This window comes from Salarias fasciatus, chromosome 19 (assembly GCF_902148845.1).
Source record: "Salarias fasciatus chromosome 19, fSalaFa1.1, whole genome shotgun sequence".
Classification (NCBI taxonomy): Eukaryota; Metazoa; Chordata; class Actinopteri; order Blenniiformes; family Blenniidae; genus Salarias; species Salarias fasciatus.
Genome location: NC_043763.1, coordinates 8,052,546 through 8,077,194, shown reverse-complemented (window position 1 = coordinate 8,077,194; position 24,649 = coordinate 8,052,546). Strand labels below are relative to the sequence as shown.

The 24,649-nt window shown below is 43.4% G+C and overlaps 1 protein-coding gene across 4 annotated transcripts in view; it reads right to left on the bottom strand.

The window, feature by feature from the left end:
- ralgapa2 (Ral GTPase activating protein catalytic subunit alpha 2) overlaps nucleotides 1-24,649 on the bottom strand; it is a 96,253-nt gene that overhangs the window by 52,647 nt on the left and 18,957 nt on the right. For 2 of the 4 annotated variants that reach the window (XM_030117718.1, XM_030117720.1), the window contains exons 4-25: nucleotides 18,296-18,353; nucleotides 16,680-16,723; nucleotides 16,328-16,508; nucleotides 16,051-16,166; nucleotides 15,241-15,379; nucleotides 14,687-14,895; nucleotides 13,751-13,990; nucleotides 12,732-12,914; nucleotides 12,374-12,508; nucleotides 12,132-12,280; nucleotides 11,872-11,983; nucleotides 11,301-11,538; nucleotides 10,199-10,378; nucleotides 8,294-8,440; nucleotides 7,786-7,908; nucleotides 6,326-6,396; nucleotides 6,147-6,237; nucleotides 5,838-6,011; nucleotides 4,524-4,706; nucleotides 3,695-3,888; nucleotides 3,513-3,611; nucleotides 3,204-3,359 (exon numbers count right to left, since the gene is read on the bottom strand). In XM_030117718.1, the coding sequence (XP_029973578.1) occupies nucleotides 3,204-3,359; nucleotides 3,513-3,611; nucleotides 3,695-3,888; nucleotides 4,524-4,706; nucleotides 5,838-6,011; nucleotides 6,147-6,237; nucleotides 6,326-6,396; nucleotides 7,786-7,908; nucleotides 8,294-8,440; nucleotides 10,199-10,378; nucleotides 11,301-11,538; nucleotides 11,872-11,983; nucleotides 12,132-12,280; nucleotides 12,374-12,508; nucleotides 12,732-12,914; nucleotides 13,751-13,990; nucleotides 14,687-14,895; nucleotides 15,241-15,379; nucleotides 16,051-16,166; nucleotides 16,328-16,508; nucleotides 16,680-16,723; nucleotides 18,296-18,353 (3,222 nt within the window). The remainder of the gene's footprint in view (nucleotides 1-3,203; nucleotides 3,360-3,512; nucleotides 3,612-3,694; nucleotides 3,889-4,523; nucleotides 4,707-5,837; nucleotides 6,012-6,146; nucleotides 6,238-6,325; nucleotides 6,397-7,785; nucleotides 7,909-8,293; nucleotides 8,441-10,198; nucleotides 10,379-11,300; nucleotides 11,539-11,871; nucleotides 11,984-12,131; nucleotides 12,281-12,373; nucleotides 12,509-12,731; nucleotides 12,915-13,750; nucleotides 13,991-14,686; nucleotides 14,896-15,240; nucleotides 15,380-16,050; nucleotides 16,167-16,327; nucleotides 16,509-16,679; nucleotides 16,724-18,295; nucleotides 18,354-24,649) is intronic. The other 2 variants (XM_030117721.1, XM_030117719.1) reach the window with 2 other exon arrangements.

Here is a 24,649-nt window from a genome sequence, read left to right as displayed (position 1 = left end):
ACAGAGGATTGACTCTCATTTAAGGGTAAAAAAAAAAAAAAAAACCACTAACATTGGTATGAGGCTGAAGCATCTCGGTAAGACAGAAAGATTTTTTCCCCCTCTCTTATCTGAGACATGCATGCGCATTTGTGTGTACAAAGGCAAGGTCCAGGCTCGGAAACACCTGCCTTCTTGGTCATAAACTTAAGTAAATCGGACAGTTCAAACATTAGCCTGTTTCCAGCTGAACCGAGTGGCGACCTTAACAAACACACAGTCACTCTCTCTCTCTCTCTCTCTCTACCTATCTATCTGTGACATTAATCACCAAAAGCTTTGGTAAACACAGAATGCAGGTGAACAGAAGAAGAATAGAACAAACAGCGAGGCAATAAGTAATAAGTCAAACCAACACTGCTTGTGGAAAATTGGTGGGAAGAGCTTCAGGATTGAGGACCCATTTTACCCTCATTTTGTTGGTAATTGACCTCTGAAGCATAATGTGCAGTGCAGTCAGAGGTAATTAGCAGGCAACAAACTGTTTCTTGATTGCCTGAAATGAGCATTTTAGAGGAAGCCACAAATGTAAAATGCAAAGTGCTTTCAATTGTATGTGTAAGTAGAGGAGACCTGGTTTGAGGTGTGTGTATAGAAATCAGAATTGAGAAATGCGGGCTGGGGACAGCCGCATGCGGCACCGTGCTGGCAGCAGGAATGGCCCCGCGTCAACAAAAGGTGCATTAACGTAACTTTGAATAGAGCCACCTCGGGCCTTTTTATGTGGCCTCGTCTCCAGTAAAGAACACGCTTTCCACCTGCTGGCCCCCGGGGTGAGAGGGTTCACTCCGGCATTACATCACTCCGCACCGCGTCCCGCAATTTTCGGTCTCATTTACACAACGAGGACAGTTCCAGTTGATTGCGTGGGGCCAAATTACGGATGAAATTTGAGAGATGTTTGCCTTCACGAGCTGCTGGGGAAAAACAGTTTTGACCAACCCGCATAACTATGAGCCGAGGGCTTTAGCCAGTGGACCGAGTGCCTGGATTCGTGGTCAAACTTCTGATGTGGCAGCACGTAAATAACAACTTTTTTTCTGTTTTGCTTTCATTAAAGGTGAAATTAAGTTAAGTAGGTGCAGGCGAGGAAGAGTGTTTACACACTCGGAGCGAGGTTGCTATGTGTTAATGCCTTTAATGGGTGCTTTAAGTGAATGAGTGACGCATGCTCTCACCTACAGGATGCATAAAGGCTTTGTGCGGACTTCACTATATTTCACAAAAAATACTATTGCGGTCCAGATTGTAGGCCTATTAGATAGATTACTGCTATTGTGCCGTGGTCAAGCCTTTGTGAGGCCAGTGACCAAAGAGTGACAGACAATCAGGACAATAGCCCTGACCTTGGCTCTCTGTCAATTGGAGGGAGAATCCCTCCGAGGGAAACTGTCATTTTCCTAAAAGCTTAGTGGATTTTAACTAGGAGGATTTACACTGGGATTCCTCCTGTGGTCTATAAAGACAGGCGGGTTTAGCTACTTGACGGAAATGCTGCTCATGTGAGAAGATTTAATAACACAAAATAGACAAAATAAAGATATTTTCAAAAGTGAGAAGTTTCACAGTGATCAAAGACAACATGATGAAATATTCCAGTTAAAAATTCATGTTTACAGTGTTGCTGTTACATTTCACTGCTTCCTTTCAGGCACTGCATCTGATTATTTTTTACTTCAAAATAGGAAAGAAAACATGCTGCAGTACATAAAAATGCCAATTATTAAAGCCACACCTAATGTCTGCAACAAGTTCTATTTAGAATTATTTGTCAATTAAAGTTTAAGCAGTAGAACAAGTGGGGAAAAATAGTGTGTAGTCAGTTTTGTACAGAATTTAAAAGAATAATTATATCAAATGTATTTTGTTTTTTTTTTTTGCTACAGAAGGTAAACTGTTTGCCATTTGGTCATTTAAATTTGACCCCATCTAGATGATACACAAGATACACAAATTCACACCTTCTATGTCCTTCAATCAAAATTTGAGATTGAACTTTTTGATGAGATTAATATCACAACTTGAATACAAGCTGGCACATACGACTAGTTTTTTTTTCTGACCTATAAGTAAAAAGGAAAACCTGCATGCATGATTTGAAAAAATAAATAAAAATACAAAAGTCGATGTTTTTTTCCTTGTTGTAGGTGCAGCGGGGGGTGGGGTGGGGCGGGGGCGAAGGCAGAGGGGAAAGGGGAGGCGGGGGTGGAATGAGAGCCACTTTCTTATGATAAGCAGGCGTACGGCTGTCCTCTATTGTGTGGCGTGAGGACTCTTTTCTCCGGCCAATTTGAGCATGCTTCAGTGGCCAGCCTGGCTCTGGCCCCCCAACGCATTATACAGAGCCACAACAAAAGCTGGAGAATGCTGCCTGGTCCCTCGGTGTGCCCCCCTCATTGCTCCACTCTGCTCTACCACGTTCCCCGGGCTCCCCCTCCCACTCCTTCACACACTCGCAACACACACACACACACACGGGCGGGCAGGACAGTCTACTCTGGGCCCCCGGCCGACATGTCAGTCTAACGGAGCGCGACAGACGTCAGTCCTTAATTAATCACGTATACTCGACAGGGGCTCAAAACATTATTTAACGACATGGAAAACATTCTAATAAGCTTGTCGCGCTGCCAAGGCGCAATAGAAATCCTGCCAGGAGGGCCTATACATATTACAGACATAAATACTACACATGCATGCAAAACACCAGTTTGCATCCCTGCCCTTTGTCCCGGGCTATTCCATTCATCGCCGCTGAGCCTCCTCACAGTTATGTCAGATTTCAGTAAGGGAAACCATGAGGCCTAAAGATGTGGAAGATGCCAAAACAAGCTTTTTTTTCCCCCCTCTCTTTTTAAAAAAAATCACACCCCAATAACTTATTGTGTGTATTTGATTGCTATTTTCCACCACTCTTAAGTTGATCGTCACTGCTTCCCAGTGCTTTATTACATGTAAACACAGAGGGAACGTTTAAGCTGAATGACAGCAGAAACCACTAGTTGAATATCAGTCATAAAGTATATGGCATATTAGCAACTCCAAATTACAGTTTGCAGCCTTGTGATGAGGGCCGGTGTGGATGTATTTGCTTTATGTGCCACCTGCCGGTGGAAAAGGCGCAGTCTGGCAGCCCGGCTGCGGGCGCCATCTGCTGGCCCTACCTGGTCCTCGCTGGTGAAACCCTTGTGCATGATGTGGTAGAGGTGCACCAAGAAGTCACTGTTCGGGAGCACGTCCTGGTGCCTGGTCATCATCTCACAGATGAGCTTGTAGGCCTGCAGCTTCCCAGCTTTGTACTCTGCGGGTAACATGGTGGCCTGTGGAGGGGCGAGAGAGGTCATAAGGTCAGGCGTTTTCAATAACATTGAAGAAGCTTGAGAAGATTAATGGATTAAATGCTCTTTGTATGTCTTTTAACTGCTTTGCTTTGGTTTATTTTGAATTTTCTAACTATATTGTGTCGTCTGTACCCTGAAGAGCCAGGATGCCAGCATTCGCAGAGGAGGGATGAAGGCCGGCTGAGGAGGGGACGACTGGTTGTCCACGCTGATCCCAAGATTGTCCCGAATCTATGGATGCAATAAACAACAACTGCAGTTAGAATGGAGAAATAGCAAACATGAAAAACAGTGCCAGTGTTTCATTGTTTTACCTTTGCCAGTTTGTGCCAGAGATCGTAAAGGTAGGAGAAGACCTTGGCGTGGATTTTGGGACAGCGGATATTGTTGACGTCTCCCAGGATCCCTAAAATCCTCCTCCACAGGACGAAGGCAGAATCGGCATGCCAGCCGGTCAGAGTCCCGCCGGCGATGATGCTGACATCGTCCGCCAGACACTCGCTGCTGTCTGCACGGTCGAAAACAAAGCATGGAGTGTTTCAGGGAACAGGAAAAAAATGTTTGACAGAGCGCATACTCGCTGGTACCAAAGGAAAGCAAACAGTATTTAATAACACTGAAGAGACGAGATTCAGTCAACAAGCGCAGTGAAACTTTCAATGAACTCTCTGAGTTTTGTGACGAGGTTAAGATTAAGAAATTAGAAGTTAGATTAAGTTATAAAAGATCCCTGAAAATCACACTGAACTGAATCTTGTGTCTTTCTGTACATTTCCCCAACTGTGTTTAAGTATTTAAATATTTGTCTGATCTACAGGTTAAAAACACTAAAAACACATTTGGGAAACTGGCACAGGTCACATGCGCTATGCAAACAAACTGTGGGAGAATAGTGCCACCTAGTGGGCAGTAAATGAACAGAGGGAACTGGACGAAACTGGGAAATGACAGAAGAGGACAGTGCTGCAGATCCCAGATGATTAAAATGTATTAAAATGCAGGAGCTTAAAAAAAAAACAGAGTATGAGAGGAAACGGAACAGGGAGTGGCAACAGGGAAGGAGTCATGACAAAGGGTGAAGAAATACGGAGCGGGGAGACTGATCGTCTTTTTTTTTGATGAGTAGCAGCTGAGCAGCAGTACCCAAGTGGTGTGGCATGTGTAAGACAGACGGATGCATGGTGTCGTCCAGGGGGCAGTCCCGCGGGCACTCGGTGTGCACCAGCAGGGCTGGCGAGGAGGGGGGGTTCGGGGGGTAGTGGTAGTGGTTGTGGAGGTGGTGGTAGGACGGGGGTGCGGAGTGGGGAGGGAGGGCACACTCAGGACCTAAAGATGACAAAAGGGGGACAGGAATAAAACCGGGTTTGAGGAAGGGAGCACAAGGGGCACTGTGATCACAATGTAGGAGAATCACGTACAGGGGTGGGACGATCACGGGGGGGGGGGGGGGGGGGGGGGGTTGTGTCAGCAAAGAGTTCAATAATAATGATGGACAGAGCAAACCTTGGGTTGAAAAGCGTGTTTTTATCTTCTTATAACAACATAGCTATGATGGAAATCCAAGAGTTGTCTCTAAATCAAACAGCAGGCTAATGACCAGCTTTTCTTTAAATAAATCTATTTCTCAGAAACAACGCGCACCAGGAGCTGACATAAAAGATGAACAGACGACCAGTAATTCATCCATCATGAGGTTATTGGAGACATCAAATCTGAGATATATGCAACACACCTCAAAGCGGCTGCAGAAGTAATGAAGTCTTCAAAGTCCTCCTCTCTGCCTTGAACTTGTTTCTTTTTTAGTGAGGACACTGAACTGTCTATAGGTCTGATTAAAAGTGAAAAAATGTGCAAAAACATAAAGTAAAACTGATCTAATTGAGAAACTTAGAGAAACTTAGTGGAACTGCAGCTAACAGCAACAAAATAACACGTCAGCGCAATGACAAAAACCCCCATATTGTGTTTTTCTTGCTAAATTTAAATTTTTGTTCACTGCAACTCACCAATTCATTGCTTACCTTTCTTCAGCACCACCTTCAACTCCATGTTCTCACTTTTTTTTTTAAATAATTTCTCTCTCGCGAGCACTCAGCGCTCCCTTCATTTTTCCATGACGGATGCGGACAGTAAAGATTTGTACATATTCCAGAGGAATCTCTCTCATGCTACAGACTATAAGACGTGTTTAATGGAGAAAACAAAGACGCCACTTTCATTCAGTCTCTCGGGAGTTCTGCACTTTCTCTGTTTTTGAGTAGTATGTGTCCAGCTGAAGCTCAAAACCCTCATTTAAATATTACAACGCACAAAATGTCAATAACTCTTAACTCATCATGCGTAAAACACACAATTAATAAAAGCGCTGTCAACCATTTTATTTCAGGTCTGACTGTCGACTTCTGTACTATAAAAGACGTATAAATTCATTTCAATGTGGTTTAGTGGCTGACATACCTGCGAGTGCCTCGTGGTGGCTGAGCAGCAGACTCCCGTGGCTCTGGGGGTCGGCCGTCACGTCCATGTGGGCCGACTGTGTGGACTGAGTGTCGGCCTCCTCGTCAAACGCCTGCCAGGTGACTTCAGCTTCGTTCAGGTAGCCATTGGATGTCTCGCTGCTTACACTCTCACCTGGGAAAGCAAGGAGGGTGAGCAGGTTCATACAGAGGAATGCAAATAAATCTAGATGTGGAACTAATTTTGCAAATCAGACACACATGTTTTACTTTCAAGCATCGAGAAATGACTACTACAGTAATTGCTAACTTTTTTCTCGGAGCTTGGGCCTTGTGAAGTTTGCGTGTCCTTCAGCGGTGCAGTCATTATCAGATGGATTGCTGCTCTGCCGGATCAAGATCTAGGAATACAGACCACAACAGAGAGATGAGAGGATTCTTGTTTCATTACTTTAACATAATGTGGCCGTGCAGGAAGAGCCGTCTTACCGCTGGTGGCTCACTGCTCTCTCTCCTGCTCTCAGAGCCACAGGAAGTCGGGGAGTACTCTCTCTTCTGGGCTGAAAGGCAAATTGAGATGTTTTAACTTTATTTAAATAGAGGCACTTTCCTTCAGTTGCATGAAAGACTTCTTAAGTTGAGAAAAATCAAATGTCAGCAATATTATCATAAAATTCACAAGATTGCTGCCTTGAATAACAATCATCTACAGACTTTTTTCTCTCGGAGATCTTTCCGAGGCTCTTGAGTACTCGTGAAAAAAAATCTGGCCTTGGTTTGAAATCCGAAAGCTCAAGCTTCACACTGCAGTAAAATCTCAGTTTTAACGATAACTTCTGGTGCAAAACACAGTGAAATGTTCAAAGTTCTTCTCCGACAGCAGCTGTATTTTGCATGTTCGTGCAAAATGGCAGTGTTGTCCTTCATGTAGCTTTCATGGCAGCACCACAGATGTCTCAGCTCAGGTCTCAGTCTTATCTTGATTCTGCTACTCGGTTTTGGCCCATGGGCCTTATGTTTGACACCGAGACGCAAAAGACTGTCTAAAGGGCCACTATAAGGTAAAGCTACACAATCACGAACAGCGGCTGTTATAAAACTAAATGTTATCAGTCAAATGTACTGTGATAAGGCATTTTGTGAAATAAAAATGTTTAAAGTCGCTTTAAATGGGAGGTGTCACTTTGTAATCACAACATTAAAGTGATCATGATGAAGTCTCTTAAAATGGAGTCCGCTGCTGCAGGAATCTCATCAATAACAGTGAAACAGTCTGACCGTTACTTTAACTGACACATGAAATTAGTTCTCAAACTGCAGATAGTAACTGCAAACCCCTTTCAGGTTAACATCCTCATAAAAAACAGACCAGAAAACTCCCACTGGGGATTTTTATTTTCTCACTTCTAGACTTTCTGCTGAACATTAAAAGGGTTCAAACTTTCTCAAGGATAAAACACTTTGGAGGCCACAGCTGCAGGATGGTAAGGGTGCACAAATCAATGGTATGGGGCACAAACTCGAAGATTCTGTGTGCATTGCTGTCCTTTCATTGCATGAAAAGTGCTTGAATTTTTTTTTTTTTTTTAAATCAATTGGAACCACAAAGTTGTATAAAGGTTATGTTATGTATGTATGAAAACAGAAAAAAGGTGAGTACGCCTGGTTCAATGTCATGCTTAGGAGGTTCTTTGGTTTCCTTCTCAGTCTAAATACATAAATATTCTGTGAATCGCCTGCATGTGTAAAAGTGAATGGATGGATTCATTTTTAATTATTTAAACATTACCTATCCATTCATATTCTGTATCATCCAGAATTTTCTATAACCAAATAGGTTTGAGCCTATACTACTGGGGTTATGGCTACATTATGCAGAATATTTGAAAGTGTTTTAAGAGTTGTTGTATCAAAACTGAGGGGAACTTGAATTTCGTGTCTGCATATACCTGGCAAGGCGTCGGACAGCTGCTGAGTGATGTCCGAGGTGCTGCTGCTACGTGGCAGAGGGCTGTCTCTGCCTCCCAGCTCCTCCTCCCCCCCACACTCTGACAGCTGACACTCCTCCACATCTGAACAGCCACAAAAGAAAGACGACGTGAGTCCGCGTCACAAGAGAGCGCCGAATGTAATGCAAATCTGAAAATGGGCACACACTGGGATGAGTGTCTTTGTTATTTGAGGGGATCTGAAGAAACAGTATGAATCTGACATTCATGAGATCATGATGAGAAAGTGGGGCATGCAGTGGCGCATACGCTGGTTACACAGCTGTCTAGAGAAGCAGATTTTTCAGCGAGCGACACCGAATCGGCCCATTTTAAAACTCTACTGTAATACATGTAGTGTCACAGCAAAGACCAGACATGGCAAGACATGAGAGATGGGTGCAGGAGGCATGGTGGAGGTCTCACACACACACACGAAAACACATGCAGCTCTCTCCAAACACTTTACCTGAGAGTCTGTGAGAGCAAGCAGAGTTACCAGAAGAGATACCAGGCAAGAAAGAGCTCACAGTGTGGAGCAGCATTGGAACACTTTTAGTAGTGGGCAAAGCCTCGTACAGATGAACACAGTTGCTGATGGACTGGCTTCGCTTAGCTTCCATCAGGGAAAAGAGAAAGAGAAGGAAAAAAAAGATTGGAGAGTGGAAACAGAAGAGAGGTCAAGGGAAGAAGACAGTATTCAGTGACAGTACAGAACCTAAAGGTGACAATATAACTGCTCCGGGAAAGCAAAGTCAAAGTGCAGCAGAGCCTCAGTTTCACCCAAACACAGTTTTAAGCAATAAATTTAATCAAGACTGCTAAAGAATTATTTGACCCAAATGAAAAACAATTCAAGTGAATCACATAAACTAGATTTCCAACATTCGTATCTTCAGCGATCAGTTGGGTGTTCTCCTCAATGCATTTTCAACATGAACCAAAAACCCATTGATTTTTTTTTTTTTTTAAATTTATTTGGATCACAAAAGGAAAGATTGTTACGTTATATTCCAATGTCCACATAAATTAGCGTGATTATTCACACTTGAAAAGTCCCAGCACTGGTTGAAAGAAAGCGCACGCTGGTTCAGCTGGGTTCGGGTGGCTATCGAGCCTTAATGAGGAGCAACATGAAATATTGAGATTTTCCCTCCTTTATCAAGAACTGATCTCACAACAATATTAATGAGTATCTGCATGTGTGAGTGCAGCTAAAGTTTGACAGTTGTCAATGCTGAGACATTGCCATTGTGCCTGGATAGCCCTTCAGGTTTAATCTCAAAGAGGGCAATGAAAGAGGAGATTTCTATTCTCTGCTTTCAGCACACTTTAATTACGCCTTTCCATGAGAGAGAAATACATAGTCTCGGATGCAGCCCGCCGCTGCTTCTCATTTATGCATATTAATGAGCATTAATTACACTCTTAATGAAACTATCAAAAAGTGCCGTGCAATTGATGTGTGGGCCGTCTCTTGAGGAGTGGGAAGGAGGGCTGTTGGGCCTTTGAAGATCAATGTGGGAGAAATCCAATTAGGCCAAAGAAAGGGAAGAGAATCTGAAGCGGCGATGTTTAATGTCCGTCTTCGCTCGCGCGCAGGCAGAAATAAACAGACTAACAGAATAGGTGCATAAACATGCGCTTGAGACGCATAATAGATCTGTTAGCGCGCACGCGCGCACGCACGCACGCACGCACACACACAAACCTTGACTTGATCATTCATGTGCAGATACATCTGCTCTTGGCTCAACAGGCTCACAATCTCAGAAAGTTGGTGGTAATTGAGGGAGACGGAAGGCCGACAAATATAAAATGGATCATCTCCGCCTTTTATCCTCCACATTAAGATTCTGTCTAGACAAAATTAAGACGAGCGAGAAAGGCACTGCAGCCACCAGCTACTCCACTGCCTCCCAGCTCGACTTATAATTAGCCTGCCAGTTTTCCATCAGATAAGAGGGTGTTTGCAGGGTCCAAAGCTGGCCTCTGACATGCTGTCGGAGGGGATTGTGCCGTATCCCCGCGATCAAGCTGACATGGAAACATGTTGACATTAGCCACCGACATATGAGGAAAACAATGGGGGCCATCTGCTGGCCTTTTTGTCCCTTGGCGTTGGGCCTTTCAACGGCACCTGGGTAAGTGTACACACGGGTCTGTCTGAGGTCTTTCACTCTCAACAAATAAGGCTGATAAAGCCTGTCTTGCAAAGCTGTGCTCCATAGGCTTATCTGCACAGTGACAGAGTCACACAATGGCTGAAGATAATGCTGCACGGGTGCAGAATTACACACGTGAGCAGTGCTTTCATGACAGTGTTGGGGTTCTTTGACGGGGCAGCGACACACAGCTCACGACAGGTACGTACCAGAGGCCTTCTGTCGGACATTGTTGCGAGCCTTCTCCACACCAGGTGCTCCCGAGGTGGTGGCCGAGCGAATCCTCATTGGCTCCTGCACCCCCGGCCCGCCCTGCTCCACCTGGTTCCTCCAACTCAGTGAGAACGAACGGGCGACTACTGAAGCCTTCTGCGAATCCTGGATCACTCCTGACATGGAAAAATAAATAAATAAATAAAAAAATAATAATAATTAAGAGCAAATATATTTGCATATTTGTAATTTCTAACCACGAGGCTCAGCCATAACATTAGAACCACTGACAAAAGAGTAATTGATTATCGTGAGAGGCATTAAAGACCCACCTTTAACACAAAGTTCTTACCTTTTATGCCAGAAAATGATATTTTGAATGTTTGATATGTCTCAGTTTGAATAAGCTGAATTATCACCCAAAGGTGTCGCATATTCAGACTTCAATGTGAAATGAACTCAACTTCCAAAGTCTTATTGTTTTACACAAACACTCACAAATCAATGGAGCCAAAGCTGCTTGCTCCAGCACATTGTGAGCTACTTGGAGTTCAGTATCTTGCCTGAGGACAATTTAGCACATGGACCGGTCGAGATGGGGACAGAGCCACCGCTGACATTGGAAGACAATCTGCTCTGCCATCTGAGCCACCCAAATCAGCAGCAGCACCAGACGTAAGTGAACAAGACGGCTGTCTTTGGCTCGGATGCAAAATAGAGTAGCCAACGCAATAAATATATCCCTCAGTGTTTTTTCTTTTTAAACCTTATTGAGGTCACTTCTACATTGGCAGCTCATAAATACCTTTGGAACAGAACCAACACAGAAGAAGTGGCTTTCAGCATCAGCGGCTTACTGCATTAAACTTTCATGCAGTGTTTATATTAAGTAAAACATCATGACGAGGCAAAACCTCACGCTTAAATGGTACCATTTATAGGCTCTGCAGTTTTATATTAGCCGACTATTCATGCGGTTCCAGGTGTGAGGGTTGGGAAATGTAGACAATTAGAAAGCAACACTGTAGACCAAAGTCTTTTCAGAACTTTTTCGAAGCAAAATGCAGTCTTCGATGTCCCAGAACTCCCCCCTCTCACCGCGTCCTCTCTGCTTCTTCTCCTTCTGTTCGCTGAGTTTGTCCAGAGGCAGGTTGGCCATGTCCAGGCCGTAGACGGAGCGTGCCAGCACAGCCGTCAGCGAGTCCATGATGCTGGCCCACTCCGTCACCAGCTCCTCCCAGCAGGTGAGAGAGGACAGCACTGCCAGCAGCTCGTCCCATAACTCCCGGGAGATGTATACGCACAGGTTGGCCCGCACCCACGCCACGATGATGGTCTGCAGGCAGAGGAGGGAGAGAGGAGACAAAGAATCAGCCCTGACAGCCTGGGCTGCAGCGAGACGTTCCACCTCCTGATAAGAAGAGACAACCGGAGTGTCAGTGTCGCGTCTACTTGTCTTTTTCTCAAGAAATATCCCAAGTGGCACACGAGTAACAATACAGTACAATCCTAAATGAGAGACTTGAACAGTTCTGTCTAAAATAAAACTTCTGGAAAAGAAACCATTAAAATGATAAATTTAAAGTGCACTGAGGGGTTAAAAATTTAGGGCTGATGTGCTGACACAGCTCTCCATTTAGCGATGCAAAAGAAAGGCATGGAAGCGTACCCTAAAGAGAATAGCCGCCAAGCTTTCAGCAAAGCTGTCTTTTCTTTGGTTTTCTTGTGGCCTCTTCATCACAGCCTCAGTGATCCTCAGTAGTACCTGCAGTAGCTGCTCCCTACAAAACACAGCCAAGTACAGCAGTGTTAGCAACAAAACATCCATTAATAGTTAAATCAGATTTTCTACATTGAAGGAATTGGTTAGAAAACGGTTAAAAAGCTCAATATGAATCCATTCTGTGTGTATTTAAACATCTCACTGACCATGTCTGTGTATTCATGGTGTGCTCCATGATCATGTGCCGGTAGATGCTCAGAACACCTTTGCACACCTCCACCTGACTGTCCAGGAGTTTGGGTACATCCTGGCATGGCTCCAACAGAAACACATTGGACGAGTTGGTCAGAAACACCTACGCACACAAACACAAAAATACATTAAGGGATACCGTCCCCAGACACCAGCTTTCCTCTGCACGAACATAAAGCGATGGATGAAAGCAGACCTGTAGTGTGGGCTGGATGCCAGCCTTGATGTCCCTGTTCTGCTCCTCTGTGAGAAAACCTCGATTGATCGCACTGCTGAAAGAGTACGTTCTCCCCCAGCTAGACGACCGCTTGTGACCGTGAATCTCCGACATCTTGCAAAAGAACAGACAGACTGGTCATTTACTCTGTAGACTGGAGGCAATGCAGATGGACTAGATAGGATAAGGTACATACAATATTACAGTTCAATGAGGTATATTTCTATCCTGCCATGTAATATGACTGAAAACTAACCATGAAAAGATCTGAAAATGAGTAGATGAATAGAAGTGACAGGTAAATAATTGGCTGACTGCATTTGTCAACAGTTTCCACCTGTATGTGCATGCTGTTTGTCTCTGCGCTGATCCTCTGCTCAGAGCTGGTCTCCACTTCATCCTCCCGGGCAGTTTTGTCAGGCTCCGTCATGAAGGCGGGCTTCTCCTGCAGGATCCACTTCCTGTAGACTTTGATCACCTTCCTGGTTGCCGACGCCTCACATGACGGCAGCAGGAAAGCCTTTGGAGGGAGAACAGGGATTTCCATAACTAACTTCATTAGTGTCAAAGAACTGGAAAAATATTCAAGAGCTGTTAAGAAATCCGCCACCAGGGGGCAGCACAGTACACGTTACTGCAGTTTACCACAATCCCCTGTGGTTGGGCTCCTGTGTGTGTGGATGTATGTCTTCATTGGACAGCCTGGTTTCATCCCACATTCCAAAACCAAATGACTTTAAATTACATGCAGGTGTGAATGTGTCTCTGTGTTTTCCCAGCAATGAACTGGTGACTCGTCCAGCATGTAACTCTGCCTTCAACCCGAGTCAGCTGGGACTGGCTCCAGCCTTCCACATCCGTGAATTCGTTCGACAGTATGGGAGACTGGTAGATGAGATAGTCAAGGAAGCAGATTGGGAAATCACAGTTTAACCTTGAATGTCTTTACCACGGGCAGCTAACCAGGTCTGTCATCAGTGATCATTTCCATCCCTGACACACAGAATTTCTGCTTCTTTCAAAGGTTTTTTTTAGACTAAAATAATTAAAAATGATACAAAAACAACTGTTTGCAGCTGCTGTTCGGGTGACAAAAACAAAGCACTTTCTGCACATCTTTCTCTTCATTTACTGAAAAATATATTTACTTTAAGTGATTTCACCGTCCAGTGTTTTCATCGGATGATGATTAATATTTGTAAGTTGTGGTTTAGGTTAGCACTAAGGATGTATTTTCCTTCTTTCTTAGTTTGTCTTAAATGTCCAGAAGTGTGTATTTCTTCTCTCTGACAGCAGTATAAATTCACATACAGGTAATGAAGTGAGCCTATATATTGTACATCAAGCCAGTTGTACCTGATGGAAGACCTCGTTGACAAAATTCACGTTGTCCCTGGTGGACAGCAGGATGGACTGCACCATGTCGTAGACGTGCCGATGCTCCTCCTCGATGCTACACAAACTGGAATCGCTGGGCCGCCGATCGGACAGCGTGCTGCTGTTGGAGTGGCTCTTCTCAGGCTCCCCCGCCGGCCCGTTCGCATCACCGTCTGACGTCTTATCCTTCTCCTGGCTGCTACTGCCCGCAGTGACAGTCTGCAGAGAGAATCAGAGTCCCTGGTGATGAGGATGATGAGGACGATGCTCAACATTACATAACAGGGTAAAGATACTGACAATGAGCTGCTGCATCATCTGTACATTAATATTCAATGTGCATGAAATTCTATTTAGTTTTTTTTTTATTTAGTGGTACATTGCGTATGTTGTAAAAACTGCTTTGTTTGGCATTGCAGCCCGTCACCCAAGACCTGCTTTCACTTAACTTTGGAGATAGAGGTTTCAGAAAGTTAATTTTATAAGTTTTGACTGCTTTCCGAGAGGAAATCATTCACGAAGAACATTCCTAATATAATTACAGGGTCATTCCCCATCATTCCCCACTCCAGCAGCTATTTTGTCATCAGAGTTCAAGCAAGCAACCCTGTGACTCACACGAGGAAACTGCAAACGAATGTGAATGTTTCAAGATATTTTAGAAACTGCATTGCAAATACCGCTCCCATTTTGTTTGAAGGTAGTTCCTACAATAACAAAATGATTGTACACAAATATGAATGCAAAAAGTTCCCCCCCCCCCCCCCCCCCTTTTCTGAGTAACATCCATTCCAAGCGTCTCCATATAAATACAGGTGCTCAGGAGTTTGGCTGCAAAGACATTTCAACATCAGTCTGCCTTCGGAAGCATCAGAATAAAATGAGAAATCGGCACAAAGGTACTGTCATGTTCACCTGGATGAGTTTGGGAATGACCTCGGTGCCGTTCTTGGCGCTCTGCGCCGCAGCGGCACTGCTGACATACTTCTTCTCCAGGAAGAAGGTGACCAGCCAAGTGATGAAGGCCACACGGGGCGCCAGGTACTGGTCCCTGGTGCAGAAGGTGCTCTCATTGTTCCGCGTCACTGGCACATACAGGGGTTTCGGTCTGTGGTGGGGGAGGTCTAATCGAGCAAGACAGAAGAAGAAGACAGTAAGGGAGGGGCGGTTAATAATAGAAAACTGCAGGAGAGACAGACAAAGAGAGAGAAATATTACGCATCAACTTCAGATGAACCGATAGCTTTGATCGTTTACAGCTGAAGGAAAATGTCCACTCAAAAATTAAATCTTAGCTATTTCTTCTGCTTGACGTAATTGATGCTTCTTGTTTACACGTATAACAGAACAGGGTTTAGCACAGACCCTCTGCTCCCGACATTACATACAATGAGTTTAACTTTACAGCTCCATTCTCTGGAAAGGCTGCAGCAGAAAGGCCATTGTTCACATTCAGTGTGCCAACGTACCTAATAAAGGCTTGTAGAGGTTTGTGAGCTTGGTGAATGAGGGGAATAGATGTGGAAGGTAGTACTTCTTGAACAGACTGAAGAGAAATCTGAAACCCGTGTCCTGGTTCTCTTTGTTCCTCCATTCTAAACTGGATGCCTGGCAGACAGACAACACAAAGGCAGACAAGGTCAGGCGACAGCGAGAGGAGATGCTTCCAGCATCACTGACAGTCACAGCACATTGTCTCCAAACACAATAGTTTGAAGGTTCCTCTGAGACAAGAAACAATACACAATCAGTAAAGATGGACTGGGTATGGGATTCATAACATCGTCACTGACTTAACTGTGAAAGGTCTTTGGTGTTAATTGGACTGTTGCACACTCCCATTATAAATTATGTGAATTCTAATGACGTGAACAAATACAATGAGACACATTAACTCATTTATATGCAGTTAAGTTATTGTACAGGGTCGCTGTTGCATTCAATGTACATACAAGAGTCTTAAATGTGTGTATGGGTTTGTGTGTGTACATGAGAAAACAAACAAACAAATATATACATACTGAAACCCTATCAACATTACAGAAATCAGACAGAGATCAATACACGCCAGGCATAGTTGGTAAATGAACATCTAAATTAAAACTGATAACAGTAAGTAAAATGCAATTAAAACAAAATACAGCTTAAACAAAATATTGACATCAGATAGGTTAAAGTAAAGAGATGAGGTTAAAAGATAATAAACTACAGAGCATTATATAAAAGTAAAACTGGGAAGGTGTGAAGTTTTGCCTTCTTTCATCAATGAATGGACTCACCTGGATGACCATGAACTTGAGCAGTGTTTCGAGGATGTAGCAGGTCGGGTCATCTGCCGTTTTTTCTCCCAACACAGCAGGAACCAGTGGGGTAATCTCTTCAGGCACCACCTTGGCTGCTCAGATCAACACAGAAAATAGATCCCAGTTAAGAGCACAGGATGATTAGTTCTCTCTGTGTGGTTCGAGTGGTTGATAATTATCTTTGCAAACACCACAGACAAGGTGAACATGCTCCGAGACCCGTATGTTCCTGTGGATGTGCGTTTTGGCTCACCGTCAGCGGGGGTGGAGAAGGGGCTGTAGATGATGGTGTCGAGGGTGCAGGGCCCTCGAGAGGAGGGCACAGCAGGGAATCCTGGCACCAGACAGGCAAAGATAAGGAACTGCTCCTCAGCACAGTTGTCCCTCAGGGCCTGCAGCCACAGCAGGAAGAGGCGGATCCCCTCACAGCGGATCTGGACGAGAAGAGAATGGCTCATGGTAATGTATGCACAGAACTGGCTCATTCAAACTACTTAAAAACCAATTACCGAACGGAATATGTGTAATTCCTCTTTAAGACATTCTGTGATCTGCAGTGTGACTACAATCCACATGGGTGTTACAGGTAAAGCAGATCCTCTCACCTTGAATGAATTTCCAGTGTGTAAAAGCTTTTTCAGTATAGACCCTGGACAACAGAAAAAAAAAAAACAAGCGTAAGGATTGACAAAAAACTTCTGCAATCAAATTTTTAACAGACGCCTCTGACACAACAAGTGAAGACAGCAAACAGCACAGAGTCGACGTCTCCATTGAGACGCATTGACCTTGATGACGGGTGGTCTTGACAAACTAGTGGTTAGAGTGGCAAGGCTTCACATTTTCCTGATGAAAATTAACATCGGCTGGCAGCGGAATGCATTTATGAAGGCAATCTGGTTCCACTGTAATCAAATGAGACATTGCTCTGATTGCTAAATGCCTTGGGAGGAAGAGGTATGTGCGTGTGTGTGTGTGTGCGTGTGTGTGTGAGGGCATGCTCTTGACAGACTGCAGGCAGCACTGGGCTTATGAGGACATTGTGGGCTGTGTAATATTTTGACTGCTTGAAATTGTGATTTTAAATCTATAATCAAGATTTTTTTTGTTTTTTAAAGTATTTGATTTACAGATAAAAGGTAAACTACTCCAAGGATGAGTTTGTTTTTTTTTTTTTTTTTAAACTAGAAGGCCTTTAACTGAGTGCTTTAACACTGACGTGTGTGAAAAGTAGTGACAGAAATGCAGCAGCTGATGTGTTGAAACGCACGCCTGCAATTTTATAAACACGCTGGACTCCCATCAGGAAGTTGGAAACATAAAAGCATGAAAGCATCCGTTAACAGGTCATGGGTTTAAGTTCAAATAACAATAAAAGGTATGAGAATTTCCCTCATGCCATCTTAATGTGAGATGGCTGTGACCTTGCAGTCCTCACTTAAAAAGGACAAACCCACCATGTCGTTAATGTCATTCCTGAGCCTCTCTCACCACCATAAGGTATTTGCCAAAAGGCGCTGGACTTCTATCAGTAATGGCACTGGATGCAAAATGCGATAAAAAAAAAAAAAAAAACAGTTATCTCAGCTGAAGCATGTGAATAACAGCGCTGCATCTTGACCAGTGACACCTGAACAGATGAGAGGAAAAGGAGATTCTATGCGGGTGCAGGGAAGGCTAAGAGGCAGCTTTAAAACCTGTTAAGATTTGCTGTCCGTTGACAGACAAAGACAGTAAAATTGTCTGGGGCACCCTCCCAGAGATGAGCGTTGATATTTGAAATTACAAGCCTGAAGCGAAGGCCAATCTGCAACAGTGATCTAAACCGAGACTGTTTAGCTGCCAAAGGCTGACAAACAACAGTTATAATTGGGGTTATCGCTTCTTGCAAGGTTTTTTTTCCCCTGTTTTTTTGTGCAGGACTGAAATCATGCAAGCATAATTCAATTACTTATTTGCATTTCAAATGAAGCACTCATTTGCATTTCCCATTTACATCCCCTTCTAAGACTAATTATTTTCTCCTCATTATGGCAGGCTTAGGCATGGCCGCGCTAACATTTTTTTGTGCTGGAGTGTATCTAAGAGGTTACAGAGGTTCAGGGGGGACTCACAAAAAAACACGGTGTCTGACTATCTGTCAGGTGCTGCACAAAGACAGACAATGGTTAGCATTAAAGGGAGAAAGAAGTCTTCAATTCAGTAAGTTTCAAGTACATACCTATACTGTGAAACTGCCAACGGTTGTAGATCTTCTCAGGCAGAAGTTGCAGGATTTTCTGATGGAAGACAGAGGAAATCAAGAATATAGTTAAAAGAAAGCTACATTCAGTTTGATTTGTTCTAATTTGAAGATTTGTTCTAATGTTAGGGGTAGTGGGAGGCGACGACATGTGACTCTGCTTTGGAGAGTGGTTTGGCTAAAGCAGTATATATTTAAGAGATGCATCGTCTTTTGCCCTTTCCCTCCACTTAGCCCAGCCTGTCCGCAGAACTCTGTGACTCCAGACGGCTCTCATCACCCGGCCAACAACCGCTTTACAACTCAATTAGCGCGCCCTAACCTTTCAGCAGCCTATCATTATTCTTAAATGCGGTGACAGGTTAACAGGGTCCCTCTGGAGAGATGAGGGGGGGAAAAAAAAAAAAGGACCCAAAGGTTGTGAGGACAGCAGATGTGTGCGCTTTTGCACACACGGCTAGTTAGTAGTCAGTTCACTGAGAGCAACTGATGCTCCAATGGCTCGTTTCTCATCAAACCCTAATCACTGACCCAATACGACTTCATGATTGCAATGTGGAGGTCAAGCCTGTCCTTTCCTGCTTTACATATGCAGCTTTGACCCACTCAACCACAAGGCCAACGCTGGTCGAATGATAAGAAGCCGATCTGCGACGGAGAGCGAGAAACAGAGGCGTGCAGAAGGGAAGAAGACACAGAGCGCGATGGAAAAAAGTGCAAGGCAAACACTGAGTTAATTCCAGACCCGGAAAACAAGGTTAAGAGCTGAAATGTGAATTATTTGATCAACAATCAATGACAAATGATGTGGAACTGAAAGAAATCATGAGTGAATAGATCGTCTGTCATGTTTCAGAAAATCAAAGATCCTGCAGAATTCTATGAAATCCTCATTTGATCTCTGGAAAAAGACACATCGTTCTTTGGCCCGGCGCTTCGCCGCATTATGCGGAGTGCTGCGGTGGCCCAGAAGTCATCTCATGTCTGGAGTGTCTCAGTTTGTCAACAACTTCCTTCTTCCCCTTATCATCCTCCATCTTTAACTTTCCCTCCTTGTCCTCTGAGACTAAATCCATGTCATTATCAGTGACAGCTGAGATATTGAAAGGCATACATCACTTTAAGAGGACGCTGGATGACTATCTGTGCTGCTCAACTTCTCTCTGATCCTCAGCTGTGATGATATGCGCGTACAGGCGTGTGACTGCGCCCTAGTATTGATCCCTCGTGGGATTACCGCGCCTCCGTTCGCGGTCCGTACCGGCCTCCTTTACTCCCGTCTCCTTGGACCGGCTGAGACATTATGCGAGGCGGTAACGCAGCGGGGTAGCCTGCCTAAGCCTCTCCCTGCGTGCGCGCGTGTGCGCGCAGACACAATAACACCGTCTTTCTCTCTCCTCGCCGAGCACCAGGGAAAGGAGAGTGGGAATGAGATGGAAGAAGCTTGCTCAGAAAAACTCCCCGCGGAGCTGGAATGGAGGCTGCAACAATGAGGAATTTACTGGCTGATATGAGGCGAATGCAAAGTCTGGTCGACTGGAGGTTGGTGGAGTTACTCTAATCTGCAGCCATACTCCAGCATAAAGATTGGGGCATTATTGTGGTACAACTACAGCCTTGACACATTTACATGATCCGCACTTAGGTTTCCAGCGGTCGAGTCTGAACATGACAAAGAATATACTGCTCGCAGAGGTGGTCTACAAGGGCTTTTCGATGGCGGCCGCACACATTCAGCACTCTCAAAGGATATGGAGCCATTCATATACTGCATTTTGTTTTGTTTGTTTTTTTTTATCTTGGAGACATTTATATCATGTGAGCACCTGAGCTGCATGAAACGTAACTTTATGAAATCTAAGTAAGTAACTGGAAATGGTTTTAAATGAAAACAAAATTAAAATGATTGTCTTAAAAAAAAAAAATAGTGAATGAGGTGCAAAACACACAATTCCAAATGTTTTATTAGCTTCATTTTAAATTTCTCAACAATTTATTCTCCTTTTTTAATTACCTTTTTTTCTTTGTAGTTGCGCTTTGGTTTTCTGATGGTCTGTTTTGTTTCTGAAGTAAGTTTCTGTTTCTTTCTCTTTGTGAAGCACTCTGAATTGTCTTGTGTATGAACAGTGCGATACAAAGAAACTCATCTTGCTTGAATTTTTAAAATCCAACTTTTACCCTTGAAATTCAGTTTCGCAGCAACAGAGCTCCACTCATGTCTGTAACTTCATTCAATTTAACTTTTTTTTGTTTTCAAACAAGTGAAGTGCACAGCTTTGGGTGAGAATGTTCACTTGTGTTGTGAAAGCAGCTGAAAATAATGCCTGTAGTCCCAATCTGAGTTCCATGTTCAAGTTAATGTTACTGCATAACATGTAGGTCAGCGTTTACATTTCAGCCAGTGTGAGAAAACCAGTCGACAGAGTGTTTGACAGTTTTCTTGCTCAAGAACACTTTGGCACACGGACCAAGTATAATGAGACTGGAAGTCAACCCAATCTGACAGCTGAGCCACAGTGACCAACAGGTTGACCTTCACCTGTCGGCAATAAGAATGTGCAGGACTTCTTTGTTCCTCTGAATGGAAACGAAGTAATGGAGTTTTTTTTTTTCTATTTTATTTCCTTGTAGTTCAAATCAATCTGATAAAAATAATTTTCAATGTTGATATTTGAATTCAGTTTTTAAGGACAGAGGTTTCAAGATGTGTTTCATCGACCTGAGCACTGCAGTCACCTGCATGCTGAAGGCACGTGCTGAAAATGACATGTTATACACATGCTTGGTTTAAAATAGGTCAAGCATGACTGGTTATTTACATGCTAAACAAATGTCTTTGCTTGCCCTCATTATGCTGGATACAGGTCTTGATTAATTGAAGCTAGTGGCCCATACAAGTTCAATTAAAAACCTGACTTCCAGCCTGTCTCGTTTTCTCCATGCTGAGATGTTCTCTGCCAGCAGATGGCAGCAGCACAATATAATCTGACTCCTGGCTTTTGCTTTAAACAGTTTCAGGTATTTTAGTTTTATGTGACAGCCAAGCTATAACATGCTGCCTCTGGGCTCAGCCTCCTCCACACACAAAACCAATTTTCAAAAGGTTGTTGTAAATCTGTAAATGAATCAATAATCTTGCTTGTGGAAAAAAAAAAAAAGTGTTAAGAGTTTTGCAACACAACGTGCAAAACTCAATGGTTCAGACTTATTCCGGTTCGTCTGCTTGTGCAAGTATAAAGCGCAGGCCTGTGCTACACTTTGTAAATTTGCTTTTAAGCATTAGCCAATATTCCCCTGCTGGGGAGCTGCCAGTCACGATGAGGACTGCACAAAGAGGAATTAGAGAGAAAAAGACATCACTTAGCTAAATGGCCCAGGGAAAATTCCTCAGTCAGTGATTAGAGGGAAAGTGGCAGCTACTCTCACTGAGATTCACATCCAACAGACACTGATGCAACGACACCAAAGAGGCGAAGGCAAAACTGTAGAAGGTGTAAATGAGCCCAGTTCCATATGAATGTTTAAACACAAGTGTACTACTTAAATCAGAGAGAATGTTTCTGCCTCCAAGAAAACAGCACTCAAGTGTTTTTCTTCTGCTCTCGGTCAGTCAAAAACGAGGCGGACAGGGCAGATTTTTCCATTCAAAGCAGCTCAGTAAGTCTTAAATCTGCATTGGGGAGGAATGACAAGGGAAACTCAAAATGCTGAGTCAGGTCCGGATGGCAGACGGCAGGTCACAGTGAGGTCACATCCTGGACAGAAAAGTGAATGTGTCCAGGCTTTCTTCGGGGGTTTGTTGATCCAGGACCGTCCCTCGACCTGTCCCACAACCTCAGTGGCACCGCCGTCGAGCTGCACTCATGACTGCAGTCATACGGGAGCGTAAACAAACCGGAGACCCTGCAGGCCCGAGAAGTGCGTTGTAGGTCTTGTGACAGCAAGAATGCCTCGCTAAAAACGAGTTGTTTCATTCTCACCGCTTTAGTTAGTGGTTGTAGACAACAAGTCTTTGAGTAGTGCAGCTGTTAGGATTCAACATCAGAGGATTTCATCACTTGTTATTCAAATGAATATAACTCTGTCTCCAACATAAACTGTAAACACCAACTTACACTGTGCCAAAGAGACAGCAGGATTAGTAAACTGCTCACAGGATCAGTTACTTTTTAACAGCAATCATTTGCAATTCCAACAGGAGGCATTTGATCCAATTAACCCGAGTGAAATATCTAAATTTAAAGCACATTCCCCAGACAACTCTGGCAATCATTAACTTGTATTTTGGGAATACTCAGTAGCAACGGTTCCCTGTTTATTAATTTCTTGTCTATAGAAAATTGGATTACTGATTGTACTACTGTATATGCCATACAAATGTCATACTTGTGTTTTTAAGACCATTAAATTGAATCTTCAAACTTGTAATCCAAATAAAATCGGAGGAACTGTTACTTCAAGTATGTATTTACTGCATTTCTGCCTTTTAATTATGTTAGTGCAACACTGAGTCTTTCCGAAATCAGTGCTACATGCCTTAACTTTAGCTTGTTTTCACACAAAACCGTTGGTTATTAGATTATTTATATGAAGAAAATGAGTAAAGAACAGTTGATTTTCAATTTAATTCAAGTTTAAACTTGGCTTTTGAATATTTCACTGTATTTCATCTTCAAATATTGTTTATCCCTTCAAAATTCGTTCTTATTTCTCTGTACATTTTCCAGGTTCATGTTAAACATACCTTATCATACCATAATTGTACCCATTTGTACTCAGACAAAAGACAAAATTAATTTTTGCTGCTCATTAGGCTTCTTACTCTACATACACTGACCTTCTGACACCTGCTGCAGACAAGCATCTCAACGTTACTGCCGAGTCACATTCAGACAACACTAAACGTAGCATTTATTGCCAAGTCTCCATTTCACACAAGTGTTTGATCTGCTTCGCTGTTGTTACTGGTAAAGATAGAGCTTATCAAACATACAGAGGAATCTATAAGTGTATATAGCACAGGGTTGCACTACAAGAGAACCCGTCTCAAGTGTTCACTGAGGTTCTACTGTGATTTATGAAAACTATGCTGATTAGATCATATTTCAAAATTAACTCTTTTAGTTTGACTGATATGATAAAAGACAATTACCAAACTCAGGTTACTACTGTGGGTTCCTGAGCAAGACCTTTGACCTTCCGCAGCTCCCTGGGGGCCACAGGGTGGGTCAAATATGGAGAAAATTACAACAAAAAAAGACAATGACCAAGCTCAGTGGTTCTGATTCCCACATCCACAGTGAAACCAAACACTGATGGGCATACTCGATTTCATTAATACATAAAGCAATGCGCAGCATCGCGGTCTGCTCTGGACTACATAAAGCGTCTTCTTACAACGGTTTTCAATCTCATTCTAACAATCCAAAAGCAGACAAAGCCTCAAGCCCCCCTGTGATCTCTGGCACCTCCAAGGGGGTCTGGGACCCAGCTTGGTTACCACAGCTTGGCTTATATACAGTTAAATACAGAAATCGAAAAAGGTGATTTAGTGTAAATTAGAATAAGAAATACACATATGTTATATAATAGAGTTAAAAATTTAAGGAACTTTTAAAATGTATCAAACACTGAAATAAACAGCAGCACAGATGAGACTGAAACGCCAACAGGAACTTTGTAAACACTGAAAACAAAAGAAATCTGAAAATTATCTCATTATGTAGTGACAGATTTATTATTTTGTAGTATTTCTGTGTGTCAAGTTACCCAGTAAAAAAAAAAAAAAAAAAAAAAAAAAAAAAAAAGAAGCGGTTTGGATTTTCCTGTCCTGCTTCCTCAACATTCTCACAGAGACGGGGTCTCTTGTGTGTCAGTCTGAGCACCATCAACAGCTGCCACCCTGGATGCCTCTGTGGCAGCAGACACAAAGATCTGGCAAGGAAATGGCGATGGCTGTCAGTGAGGTGGGGGTGGAGTCTTCCAGCAGAGTTTAGGGAGAAGGACAAAAGATTACCCCCCTCTAGATATCCATTACTCAAACAGGCTCACACCCTCCCCCCACCAGCAAAACACGAAAAAAGGGGTCACATACCTCATCATGACAGTAAGTAATCCGGACACCAGCCAGCTCAAAGAAAACACACTGGAGACCTGCACTGTATGTGTCAGCTGGATCTGAGCACACAGAGTCTCAGGTGATGGAGAGTGTGTGAGGGGACTGTGTTGAGCACATAAATATGGCTTTTTGGGAAAAATACCGACACAGAATAACAGGAGCAGCTGTGCTGAGCTGTACTGCTCATCTTAACCTGTCATGGAGCATTAAAGTGT